Source organism: Aethina tumida, chromosome 7 (assembly GCF_024364675.1).
Source record: "Aethina tumida isolate Nest 87 chromosome 7, icAetTumi1.1, whole genome shotgun sequence".
Lineage (NCBI taxonomy): Eukaryota > Metazoa > Arthropoda > Insecta > Coleoptera > Nitidulidae > Aethina > Aethina tumida.
The window spans coordinates 912,698-925,485 of record NC_065441.1 but is presented as its reverse complement, the minus strand read 5'-3'; the positions used below and the strand labels follow the sequence as shown (position 1 = coordinate 925,485).

The 12,788-nt window shown below is 31.8% G+C and overlaps 3 protein-coding genes across 4 annotated transcripts; 2 read left to right on the top strand and 1 right to left on the bottom strand.

The window, feature by feature from the left end:
- Nucleotides 1-357: 357 nt before the first annotated feature.
- Nucleotides 358-4,542, top strand: LOC109603567 (pre-mRNA-splicing factor RBM22). The gene is made up of 5 exons (XM_020020053.2): nucleotides 358-492; nucleotides 550-603; nucleotides 663-926; nucleotides 3,409-4,048; nucleotides 4,107-4,542. The coding sequence occupies exons 1-5, from the start codon at nucleotides 439-441 to the stop codon at nucleotides 4,358-4,360; spliced, it is 1,266 nt and encodes a 421-aa protein (XP_019875612.1). The 5' UTR covers nucleotides 358-438; the 3' UTR covers nucleotides 4,361-4,542.
- Nucleotides 4,543-5,374: 832 nt separating this feature from the next.
- Nucleotides 5,375-11,217, top strand: LOC109603566 (glycine receptor subunit alpha-2). Of its 2 annotated transcripts, XM_020020052.2 has the most exons (10): nucleotides 5,375-5,425; nucleotides 9,271-9,369; nucleotides 9,495-9,566; nucleotides 9,632-9,776; nucleotides 9,828-10,054; nucleotides 10,114-10,196; nucleotides 10,255-10,389; nucleotides 10,442-10,542; nucleotides 10,595-10,755; nucleotides 10,811-11,217. In XM_020020052.2, the coding sequence occupies exons 2-10, from the start codon at nucleotides 9,275-9,277 to the stop codon at nucleotides 11,106-11,108; spliced, it is 1,317 nt and encodes a 438-aa protein (XP_019875611.2). In that variant the 5' UTR covers nucleotides 5,375-5,425; nucleotides 9,271-9,274; the 3' UTR covers nucleotides 11,109-11,217. The 2 variants fall into 2 exon arrangements, with proteins under 2 accessions (XP_019875611.2, XP_049825305.1); XM_049969348.1 differs by lacking the exon at nucleotides 9,495-9,566.
- Nucleotides 11,218-11,322: 105 nt separating this feature from the next.
- On the bottom strand, nucleotides 11,323-12,279 carry LOC126266162 (general odorant-binding protein 19d-like). The gene is made up of 6 exons (XM_049969354.1): nucleotides 12,159-12,279; nucleotides 11,940-12,024; nucleotides 11,801-11,889; nucleotides 11,594-11,714; nucleotides 11,465-11,535; nucleotides 11,323-11,410 (listed from the first exon to the last, which is right to left on the bottom strand). Exons 1-6 carry the CDS (start codon nucleotides 12,225-12,227, stop codon nucleotides 11,381-11,383), a joined length of 465 nt encoding a protein of 154 aa, XP_049825311.1. The 5' UTR covers nucleotides 12,228-12,279; the 3' UTR covers nucleotides 11,323-11,380.
- Nucleotides 12,280-12,788: the final 509 nt, after the last annotated feature.

The following is a 12,788-nucleotide window of genomic DNA, read 5'->3' as shown; positions in this document are numbered from 1 at the left end:
TTCTTTTATTTTACAACTGGGTAATTGCTTTACAGAACCTGTTGGTAGCCCATTAAGTTCGAATCCATGTACATTTACAGAATGAATAACACTGCTACCGAATCAGTAAATCATGTTTAATTAAAAAAAAATTAGGTACAGTTTATTAATTAGCCAATTTAATTTAATTATAACTATATATTACTAATATTTTCTTTTAAATTTTAACATTAATTTTATATATTAAAAATATGATGATAAATAAATAAATTATTATTTTATATATTATTTCTTTACATTCTATCTCCCAGGTTGTTTACATGTTGTCATAGGCAACCTATATTGTTTACGTACCATCTGTCGTTAGTTTTCTTTGACCTACGGTTGGTAAAACCGATTTAACCTAAAAACGTCAATATCGCTTGGTTATAAAGCGAATTGTTTAATTTTTGTGCTTAAATGGCTACTTCAAAGACCACAAACACATACAACAGACAAAATTGGGAGGATGCGGTAAGACCACTATTGCTTTCTCCATAAACATATATTTTAATGTATTTTTACACGTAGGACTTCCCGATTTTGTGTCAGACATGTTTGGGCGACAATCCCTACATTCGAATGGTAAATAATATCCATAATATAGATATGGGATGTTTGTGATATAATTATTGATATTTCAGACCAAAGAAAAGTATGGCAAGGAGTGTAAAATATGTGCGCGTCCTTTCACAGTGTTCCGTTGGTGTCCAGGAGCTCGTATGCGTTTTAAAAAAACTGAGGTCTGCCAGACTTGTGCCAAGTTGAAAAATGTGTGTCAGACTTGCTTGTTGGACTTGGAGTATGGTTTGCCTATCCAAGTGCGTGATGCTGCTCTTAAAATGAAGGATGACCTCCCCAAAAGTGATGTCAACAAAGAGTATTACATTCAGAATATGGAAAGAGAGGTATTTAATTTATTTATTTATCACAGATAACACAAGTGAAACTATAATTAATTGATCCAATTGATTGAAGAACATAAATTACATTCTTTTAGTTCCTCAATTAAAAGATCTAACCTTATAATGTTGTTAGACTTGTGTCACCTGAAACAATATAGTAATTTGGTCTCAGTATGCTGAACTGAATATCAAACTTTTTTAAGGGCAATGCACAAAAAAAAAAATTTGACTTAAAAAATAATATGTTTAAATAGATAATACTATTGAATTGAAAGTGTCCATAGCATTAGAATTTCAGTCTCTTTATGGGTTAATTTTGATCTAAAAGCAAATATGACAAGAAATTTTAATGATATAATAATTTTAGCTTTCTTATAAAAACGAGACACCCTCATAAGATTTGTATTTTTTGACTGATTTTAATAAACTTCTTAATTGTAAAACATGACAATATGTACTTATTGTGAAAATAATAATTTAATAAATAATAAATAAAATCAGAACCTATTGAGTAATTTTTAATCATGAAAATTGAAGAAATCATACCAGCAATTTTTTATAACAAATCTAATTACACCACTGGATTAAGAGCCCCTCAATATGGGTATATACCTAATTTCACATATTCATAATTTTGTGAAAAAAGTAAAAATGATACCTTTCATATGAATTTATTTTTTTATAATCAATACTAATAACACTGTATTAATAGTGAGAATAATCAAATTTTATTTGTCCCCATTAATCCACCATTAAATCCAATGCGTTTATTATCGTAAGTTCATGGTAGAATTAATGAATCATTTGAGCAAATTATCCCAAAATACTTAAGAAAGATAACCATGAATGGTAGATTGGTGGAACCAATTAAAATTTTAATATTATAAGTAAATACTCTTTATTAATATGTAAGTATAAGTATAATATTTCAATATTATTGAGAAATAAATATTTTTGACAGTTTTTTCACAGTCTAAAAAAAAAATTCATAAGAATATGATTTTTAATTTTTACACATAATTATCAATGTGGATAATTTTTTATCAAAATTTAGAATATATCTGGTAATTGAGTAGTGAAGTTAAATTTGCTATAAATTTGCAACTATGCTGTCTTCAATTTTCACATCTAAAAATTATCCAGACGGGTACCTACCCTAAAGACGTGTCTTTAAATACATATTTTCATGCTTTACAATTGAAAAAAATTAGACGAAAAATACAAATTTTCGGGGAGTGTCTCACTTAGGCCATACTAAATGGTCAAAAACGAAAAATTTTGGACTCAAAAATTGATGTACGTTTTTAAAATTATAAGTAAAAGTAGTAGTTTCAATGAGTTTTATTATATCATAAACTAAGTATTCGAAAGTGTCTTTATGGCTTTGCTCTTGCAAAAAATAATCGTTTTCTTCTTTTAATCTTTAAAAATTCAATGAGAAAACCGTACAGAGAAAAATTAAAGTTAAAAAAAACCACCTATTATTTTCAGATTTCTTTTTCTTTTGAACTTTCTCAATCTATAAAGAGCTATAAATTCCAATAACGACTTTCTGATAGATATGAATATATATATATATATATATATATATATATATATATTCACTTAGATAACTAACAATAATTTGTTATTGTTATCTTGATATTTATAAAAACACCATAAGGAGAATAACATTTACCAAATAGAGGAAAATTAAATTCGTTAACTCATATTTTTTATCAAAAACAATTTCAATCTATGTTTACAATTTAATATAGTTTTTCCACCTTTGCTTTGTAATAGAGCATTTATAAGTCTCTGTATGCCTCTTAATAGATTGTCTATGCATTTTTGAGGGATATTATTTCATCTAACAGATGCAGCCTTTGGTAGATCTGCACTATGGATTTAAACGACACCGAATTAATCTGGCTACCTAATAGCATAACATGCTTAACTGGGTTCATATTCGGGGAAGGCGAAGTGGCCACCCATTCCTTCAATTTTACCTTCGTCCGGACCGTCTTCTGATGACTGTATTCGAAATAAGTTGGTGGCATGTTGTCTGATAATGACTAAGACTGCTAATTATTCAATTATTTTTCATAGCCCAAATGGGAATGATTTTTGGACTTCATTAAATATTTAGCGTTACACAACTTATTTCTTTTAGTTTTTCTTATCTAAAAATAGACTATAAGTAGTAGCAGTGTATTATATATTGCTTGAAAAAATCAAAAAACCAAATTAATAGTTCGTAAATAATTGATACAAAAAATAAATAGTCAAACATTCTGGAGTGTTGTAATTTGTCCCTTTATTCGTGGGACACCCAAATATTTCCTTTCTAATTTATAAAGTAAAGCCCAAATTTTTGGTCAATTATTTCTGAGTTACCCTGTAAAATAAGTAAAGTAAAGAAAAGAAATCGTTTCCTCCTGTTCAAAATAATCGTATGAAGTAATATATAGTAAATAATAAATACGAAATTCAATTTTTTTTTCAGTTACAGAGATCTGATCCTGGATCGATGAACGCAAAATTGAACGAGCCGAATGATCTATTGATGCGGCTGGCGCGAACCGCCCCATATTACAAAAGAAACAGACCGCACGTGTGTTCGTTTTGGGTGAAGGGTGAATGCAGAAGAGGCGAGGAATGTCCATATCGTCACGAAAAACCAACCGATCCGGATGACCCACTCGCGGATCAGAACATAAAAGATCGTTATTACGGTATCAACGATCCGGTGGCAGATAAGTTACTGAAAAGGGCCGCCGCCATGCCGGCACTGCCTCCTCCCGAAGACAAGACCATTACCACGTTGTACATCGGAAATTTGGGCACGCTGACCGAACAAGACATCAGAGATCATTTCTATCAATACGGGGAGATCCGATCGGTCAGTCTGGTTCCAAAACAGCAATGCGCCTTTGTGCAGTACACTACAAGGGCAGCTGCTGAAACTGCAGCCGAAAAGACATTTAACAAATTGATTTTGGGTGGCAGACGGTTGACAATTAAATGGGGAAGGTCACAGGGCAGATCTGGACCATCTATTGTGGGTCATGTGGGCGATGCTTACGAACCCGTACCCGGACTTCCGGGTGCATTGCCCGAACTCAGCAACAACTTCTTTAATTTAGGTAATTTGTCAGCTTAACAACTCCTTTGCAGTACATATTAAAATTTATTTTGTTATAGAACCTGGACACATTCCGTTACCAAACATGCCTCCACCACCGTCTTTAATGGTACCGCCATTGTTTGGTCCACCTCCAATTCCTCCGTTCTTTTTCAATCCGCCTCAACTTCCTAATTTTGCGGCACCATCGACAGCAACAGCAAGTACCAGCACAAGTACCAGCGAGACTACTGCTAAACCTACTGTCCATTATCCTAGCCAGGACCCTTCAAGGTTAGGAGCGACCCAATTGCATGCAGATCGGCAGGAATAACAAGAATGGATTGAGACGACTTTTTAGGCATTTTAATGTATTGAGAACGTGCCTTGGAATCAAGGTTTTGAGTAGATTTACTTCATTGTTTTATGTGTAATTATAACATTATATAATTACGATTTTGTACATCAAGAAAGTCGTTAGTTTATAAAAATAAATCAATATCTAATAACAGTAAATATTATTTTTTATTTCATTTAAAAAAAATCTAATTCTGATTGATTGATTAATTGAAATAATTCAGTACAGCAATTGAAAAGCTTGTTCTAGAAAATAAAAAAAATGTTGAGGTCGTTTCCACCCAATTGATCACTGTAGTGACGCGTTCCGTGAAATTTGTATGAGTTGGGAACGAAGGACGAAGCATCGACACACGAGGACAATAAAGCAGAGTCTGCTCGACTGTGGCAGCCACTCGAACACGAAAACTGACCGTGCGATTTTCGAGTGTCTTCAATTCTTTTTTAGCCAACCTACCTACTTTAACAGAGGCTCATCACAAAACGCGGTCACGTAATTTTACAAATCTTTTATATTATTATTTAAATAAAATATTTATGTTAGTTATAAAATTTTCTTCCCTAAATACACGGGTACATATTTAATCATTATGCCAAACAAACAGTAATTTTAAATATTCTGTAGCAATTTTATTAAGTATTAAATATAAGGGCAGTTCGAATGTTTAAATTTCAGTACATATAAATAAAATCAATCAGTAATATCCGCAAATTCCGTATTTCCGTTCTAAAAACACCACGAAAAAAGTTAAAGGAAGAAAGATGTTCTGCGATCGGAAACCGTCTTATAATCCTAGTTGGAGGACACGAAATCGCACAAAAGAAACGAGTTCTAAAAATTACTTCCTCATCCCAGTCAAGTGGGATAAATTCGCATCGTTACGCCGTGAAAATTGCACGGGGGTGCGGTTTTTCGTTACGGGGGTGGGTTACGAACCGAGTGCATAAGTAGACATGACAGGCACTTCAACAATCAGTTCGATGCGCGGTTTTCAGTTTACTGTTTCGCCTCTGTCCGTTCATGAGTTTGTCATAGATAATGGTAAGAATTTTTTTATTCATAATAGTTTACAATTTCAATTTTAGTAGTCTTCCCTCACATTTTTATGGTAATTTAGGTACACGAAAATTATTTAATTTTTTTTTATTATTTTCACCTAGATGACAACAAAAATATGTTTTTTGTTTTATGATTTTACTTAATACTATATCCAGAATAAACGACAAGCACAATTGAAACGTTAGAAAGGTGAGTAAGATATGCATCCAATGGTACTTAAATTGTTCCTAACGAAGAGGAAAAATAATAGTTAATGTAAAAAATTTAAATTTCTATTTGATTCAATTTTTGATTATTTCCAGTGACTTTTTTCACTCGGGTAATCTCTCTATCAATAAATAATTCCAACGTCTCTATTTACCCAAGGCGGCATCCAGAATGGTAAGTAGAACTTAATTTGTTGCAATTGGAAGAAAAATACCTGAGTTACAGCTGAAGAACAACTGTTCCATCATAATATAATCATATTTTTGAATGAATAACCTATTGTCACAAATGTAAAATTCGGATTATTTATATTAATATTTGTTCTTCGTTCCATAGTAATATTTTCATTTTTAAATATTTATAATTGAATAAACCATCAAAAATGTAAAATTCTGAAAATTGGAATTATTCGTTGATGAAAACCAACTTTAAATAGTATATTGTATTTAGTTCAGTCCTTTAGTTTTCTTTCTAGAAGACCTAGACGCTCAAAGCATAGAACAAAGTGAAAGGTTTTTTCAATGCATGACTGAAATAGAAAGAAGATATCTAAGCTACTCAAGTAACTGATGACTAGTCCAAGTTTTTTTCACAGTTCAAATGAGTGAAGCACAAAGATATTTGGTATTATACATTAATATTTGTTCTTCTTTCCATTATAATCTTTTCATTTATTATCTGATTAATCGCATCAACCACTTAAGGTTTATTAGCGAAAATGTACATGTATGTTATACAATTTTATATTAAATCTTATTATACATCTGAATATTTTTTAGGTAATGTATACCTAATAGTATCTGAGATTTCCAGGATAGTGTTGGGTATGTTGCTTTCTGTTCTTTCTTCTCGGAATTGTTCACATTCGGCCAGTATATTTTTACAGTTAGTCGACTATGGCTGATCTTGCAAAATGGTGGTTCTTTGGCGCTTAGAAGGTATCCATGTGTGGTTTGTGTGACCGATTATAAGACGGATTATTATAATTTGTTCTTTTATTGTCATCGGTTCTTTATAAGTGCTAAGGACGTGGCGTTTAATTTCATTCAATTTCGTTGAAAGGTTTTCCCATTAGTTTGCCATGGACGTAAACCTACATTTTTAATTTTGTTTGTTTGTATCTGTCAGGGTTACCTGCCTATTAGCGAAGGTACCCAGATGAAGCAAGTTATTTAATTTTTTTGTTGAATTTCATCCAAACAGTTATTAATTGCTTGTAGAAGTGGATGTTTGCTAGACACTTGTTTTATACCCATAATTGAACTTAGTAAATGCTTTACTCATTGTTTTATTGTTATTTATGCATTATATTGCCTTTAATATGACATATAGCTGTGCGATGTATAAAGAGGGGTCAGGTGATAGCTTAAAAAAATGTTGAGGATCTCTACACATAAATGCGGCGCCTATGCCTTCTGGACTTTTTGATGGATCAGTTTATATATGGATGCAATTACTGTATTTGGCTGTGATTTCTTGATGATTGTTTCATTCTTGTTCCATTTGTAAGACTTGTATCGTTTGGAAGGAGCCCGATTATCCAAGATGGTTACATATTTGTTGGTTGTTTAAAATTTTGTGGTAATTCTTTCAAGTCTAGCTCATCTGTGTATTTAGATATTCTCTTGGACTCTGTCTTGGTTTGTTAGTATAAGTTTTGTGGAATCTTGTTGTAGTTGCTGTTATAGAATTGGGCTGGTGTTTCGCTGATGTAACTGTAGCAGCATATTTAAGGGATTGTGTTTGTCTTGTTAATTTTAGTGGTGGTTCGTTGGCTTTCAATATGACTTGTAACAAAGCTTCTGTCACTATCCTCAAAGCCTCATTCTGTATATTATGTATAGTTCGAAGGATGTTGACACCTCTTGCATATATAACCAGGTCATCTGCGAATAATCGCTTGAATTGGAAATTCTATATCTTTGACTATATCATTTATCAATATTAAGAATAAGATTACACTTGTGACAGAATCTTGTGGTGTCTCATTTTGTTAATTTCTTCTCTCTGAGATTTGTCCGTTGGCTTTGACACGGAAGGGTATTTGATTGAGAAAATTTTTTATGAAAACTAGCAGGTTTCCATTGTAGTTCCATTTTTGTAGTTTTTTAATGATTAAATGTTTCCACACTGTGTCATAGGCTTTTTTATCTCAAAGAATACACTACACACATTTGATTGTTTGCGAAGGATTCATTAACAAAGCTTTCTATCTCTAATCTCTATGGTCGACCTTCCTGGACGAAAACCACTTTGTGTATTTGTTAGTTGATTGTTTATTTCTAGCGACAACATTAGTCTTTTATTGATATTTTTTTTTATTAATTTGCACATTGTTGATGTTAATGCAATTGGTCTGTAAGATTGAGGTTCACATTGTTTTTTTCTGGTTTTAGAATTGGAATCATTGTTTAGAAAATTTCATTTTTGTCCATATATAATTATATATGTCAAGCAGATATAGTAATGCTGATAAAGGTAAGTTTTGGGGAAATTGGGGTATATTGTCTGGCCCTGGATTGGTATTTTTTTTTAGTTTTTTAGGGCCTCTTGAAGTTCTGTTAGCAAGAATATTTTGTTTATGGAGTCATTGTTGTCAGTAATTATGGTTTCTTTTTCTTCTTCGGCAGATTTAATGTTGAGAAAGTCTGCAGTATAATTGTCATCAGAATTTTCCTTGAAAATATCTGTTAGTGTCTCTACTATTTCTTAATTATTTATTATATTTTGGTTGTTTCTGATTAATTGCGATATTGTGTTATTATTATTAAGACCTTTCATTTTCCTGATATTTTTCCATACTAGTTAGGTTGGACTTAATTCTTTTTTTAGATTTTTTAATTTTGTATCTTGCTTGAGCCCTAAGTTTTTTAAACTATCTGATTTAATTCCATATTAAGTCTTTTAACTCTTGATAGAGCAATGTTTTTGAATTTTTTGATTTGGCATATTCAGTGTTCCACCATGGTCCTATTTTTTATTTATAAGTCTAGAGAAGCCTGGTAAAATTGTCAACTGATTCGTCTACATCCAGGAGTAAATTGGTCGGTATATTTTCTTCGATTGCGATTTAAACTGTGACCATTTTGCGTTATTGAGATTCCATTTTGGGAAACATGTTGTTGGTTCTGATTGTCCTATAAATTTTATTAAGATTGGGTGATGGTCGCTCCTATAGAGGTGAGGCAGAACATTCCATTCAAGCTGATCTATAACATTTGCTTCACTTGCTTCACTGATGGTGAGATCAAGAGTAGAGGAATTTCCAGTAAAGGCATTGTAGCGAGTAGGTTGTTGATCTGCTAGCCCTTAAAATATCTGTAATTGAGAAGATGAAATGAGTAAATTGTGACTCAGAAATTGTAAAATTTAAGACGAAAACATTTACCCAATTCAAATGGGAGAATCATAAAAATTTAGCAATATTTATTAAACTTTCTTTTCAAAATAAATAAGTAAAAATTCTCATGGAATTTGATTCAATCAGCTTTACCATGGTATTAAGTAATAATCCGAAAAAGAAAATTTTGCCATTATCTAGGTGAAAATATTTACAATTATTTATTTTGTATTGAACTAGTTTTAATAGTTAGCTTGTTAATAATTTGAATTTATTGCAGAAAAATGGACCACTCAATTTGCAACATTGCAAATTCAACAAATATAGTTTATCTCTTTCTCTTCCTGTTACTTTATGATCCTACAGAAGGTGAAATTTCGTGAGTACATAAACTTTTTTTGAACTAGGACCCACATAAATTTATCATTATAATCACCAAAAGCCATAAAGAAATTGTCTTTACAAACAGAAAACGAATTATTTTACATAACAATTTCTTTACAGCTTATGTCCATTAGATTATTATCATGAACAGTTTTCGGAGAAAAAAGTGGAACCCGCCTCCGACGAAATAGCGTACGTAGTTTAATCATCTCCTGAAACTAATGGGCAACTTTTCAATCACTGTCACTCACTTTTAGTACTGGATTAACAATCAGGGACATACTACCGGAAGATCCTAGCAAATACGACAAGATGCGGCCACCCAAAAGAGACGGCAATCCAACTATTGTCTATTTTCACGTCACTGTTATGGGTTTGGACAGTATTGACGAAGGATCTATGGTCAGTTTGAGACTCAATATGTGATAGAAATAACTAAGTAAAAAATTTTAGACATATGCTGCAGATATTTTCTTTGCTCAAACCTGGAAAGATCACAGACTGCGACTACCCGAAAACATGACTTCCGAATATCGATTATTGGAAGTAGATTGGTTAAAGAACATGTGGAGACCTGATTCATTTTTCAAAAATGCCAAATCAGTAACTTTTCAAACCATGACCATACCAAACCACTACATGTGGTTGTACAAGGATAAAACTATACTTTATATGGTCAAGTGTGTCGATTAATGTTAAAAATTATTGTCTAATTTTAGATTAACTGAACTGGTTTCAGGTTGACTTTGAGATTGTCTTGTGCCATGAATTTTATGATCTATCCACACGACACTCAAGAATGTAAACTTCAAATGGAAAGCTGTAAGTTGCACTTAACGATAATGTCTTCTTAATAATAAGGTTGGGATCTTGATTGCAGTGTCGCACACCACGGACGATATGATTTTTCAATGGGATCCGGATGTTCCTCTTGTTGTGGATGAGCATATCGAACTTCCTCAACTCGCTTTGGTCAATAACTACACAGCTGATTGTACACAAGTTTACTCGACAGGTTTTATTAGTATTTTAATATTTTTCAAATCTAATAACTGACAATTTTTTAGGAAATTTTACATGTCTCGAAGTGGTCTTCCAACTGAAACGGCGTTTGGGCTACTACTTATTCCACACTTACATACCAACATGCTTAATAGTCATCATGTCTGTAAGTGCCCACTCATAGAAACTTCATAGTAAATAATTATGTTATCTTATAGTGGGTGTCGTTTTGGATAAAACCAGAAGCAGCACCAGCCCGAGTGACACTGGGAGTCACATCTCTTTTAACCTTGTCTACACAACATGCAAAAAGTCAAGCCGCCCTTCCACCTGTCTCTTATCTAAAAGCTGTCGACGCTTTTATGTCCGTCTGTACAATGTTAGTTATTGTTTTGTTGTCTATTCATTTTTTATCTCTTTATTTTTCAATCCAGATTCGTTTTTATGGCATTGATGGAATACTGCCTGGTCAACATCGTTCTGGGTGATTCGGATTTGCCGAAACCACCACAACCACCTCCGAAAAAAATGGATAACATCTTCAATATGCCTCCCTCTAAAGAAAACTCGCTTTTGTTGAGTGCTACTCCCAAAACGCCGCCGCCACCTTCAGCCTCACAAAAAGCCAGAAACAGAGCGATCAACATCGACAGATTTTCTAGGGTGTTTTTTCCACTTTTGTTCACAGTTTTAAACGCTACTTATTGGATTTTGTTTGCTGAATACATTTAATTTTGCTTTTAGATGAAAATATGTTGAAATCGCTCTTTCTTATACGAAATTTTAATTGATTTTCTTGAAAGTTAAACATATAAGTGAATAAAATAAGAAATATTATAGTTTTAGGTAAAAGAGTGTTGTAGAATAAAATATCTATTATTGTTGATTTTGCATTTTTTATTTATAAGTGTACAAATAATATGAATGCTTATGTTATTGTCTATTCCAAATTTTCACTTTTAATAAAACTCCATGAATAAACTATTCTATAGTAATACATGTTATTAAAATTGCATAACATCTCCAAGTCCCATCTGAAACATAATTAACATCAATCCGATACTTACATTATGAATAAACAATTATACTTCCTGGGCATTTTCGAAAGCACATTTTCCTAATTCGGTAGCGAAAATGCAAGGATCAGGATTTGGTACGACTAGAAATTAAATAAAAAAAATCAATGAAATATTAATATAAAATGTTGTAAATTATACCTGACCTTCCACAGTGAACAAACAATCGTACAAACTTACGATAAGCTTCTGGATCTTCTTTCCGGAGAGGATCTAGAGATTTTAATGCCCCAATTTTGTTTGCTGTACCATCTTCTTTTTGCTAGAGGAGACATTTAATATTCAAAAAATGTCTTCTTTATAAATAAAAAATATTTTTTATAACTACGTGCCGTTTATTTGACTTACAAGGTTAAAATGTTTGTATATACAAAACAACATGCATTTTCCTTCGTGTGTTGGTGGAGTTTCATGACTTATTAATGCTCCGAGATCATCTAAAAGTTCATATTTATATTAAAAAATATATATTTTTTAAATTAATTACCCTCCCCCGCATTTGTCTCCTCCATACAACGTTGTGCAACTGGTTGGACTTGGTTCAAGAAGTCTTCTATAAATTCCTCACTTATCTATTAAAAATATTTAGATAATTTCTATAATATTATTTAACAATCCTTACAAATTTTTATCAACTAACAATTATTATCAATTTAACTGTATTATTTAATTATATATATTTTAATATGTATATATTAGTACTTACAGACTGCACACCGACAAAACACACAACAAAAACCAAAATCAATTTATTCATCATTTTGACTGAAAACATACACAAATGTGTAGTTTGTGATTTTGCCAAAAATATATATATATATACAACAATTTTTAGACGAAAACATTTTTAATGTACCTTTATTGCTTTTTAATTATATCTTCAAATGTTTCAATTTTGCTGTGTTCTTGATTGACTATAATTTTTGTTTTTTGTTAATGCATTTTTAATGAAAATTATTAATACTGTCATTTCTCATAAATTCTGATAGATATAGGGAGTTCACTTCGAAAATCGGGAGACTCAGCTGTAAACTAGTATGCACTTATATTTTGACATCCCAAAACTTGTCTCGCACATGATAAGATGGCCAATTTAAAAAGTCAATTTATTATTATTTTTAATTTCCATTTCCTCAGATATAGTATTTGTAGCATGCATAGCATAGACCTATTTACACAAAACACTTTCTTTTGTACTTCGACAATGAGGTACTCCTTCTTCTGTTTCCATTGCTTTCATAAGACTTTGTTCAATTACCATATCGGTCCATGTACCAGAATTGAATTATTCTTTTCTCAAAAGTTTGTTAATCCATAGTTTCTTTCAATTTCAGCA

Coding starts and splice junctions, on each gene's coding strand:
- LOC109603566 (XM_020020052.2), top strand. CDS start 9,275: ATGGACCACTCAATTTGCAACATTGCAAATTCAACAAATATAGTTTAT. Junction 9,777..9,827: donor GTATTGACGAAGGATCTATG/GTCAGTTTGAGA, acceptor AAAAAATTTTAG/ACATATGCTGCAGATATTTT. Junction 10,543..10,594: donor GCTTAATAGTCATCATGTCT/GTAAGTGCCCAC, acceptor GTTATCTTATAG/TGGGTGTCGTTTTGGATAAA.
- LOC126266162 (XM_049969354.1), bottom strand. CDS start 12,227: ATGTTTTCAGTCAAAATGATGAATAAATTGATTTTGGTTTTTGTTGTG. Junction 11,715..11,800: donor TATACAAACATTTTAACCTT/GTAAGTCAAATA, acceptor TGTCTCCTCTAG/CAAAAAGAAGATGGTACAGC. Junction 11,411..11,464: donor CTTTCGAAAATGCCCAGGAA/GTATAATTGTTT, acceptor ATTATGTTTCAG/ATGGGACTTGGAGATGTTAT.
- LOC109603567 (XM_020020053.2), top strand. CDS start 439: ATGGCTACTTCAAAGACCACAAACACATACAACAGACAAAATTGGGAG. Junction 493..549: donor GACAAAATTGGGAGGATGCG/GTAAGACCACTA, acceptor TTTTACACGTAG/GACTTCCCGATTTTGTGTCA. Junction 927..3,408: donor TTCAGAATATGGAAAGAGAG/GTATTTAATTTA, acceptor TTTTTTTTTCAG/TTACAGAGATCTGATCCTGG.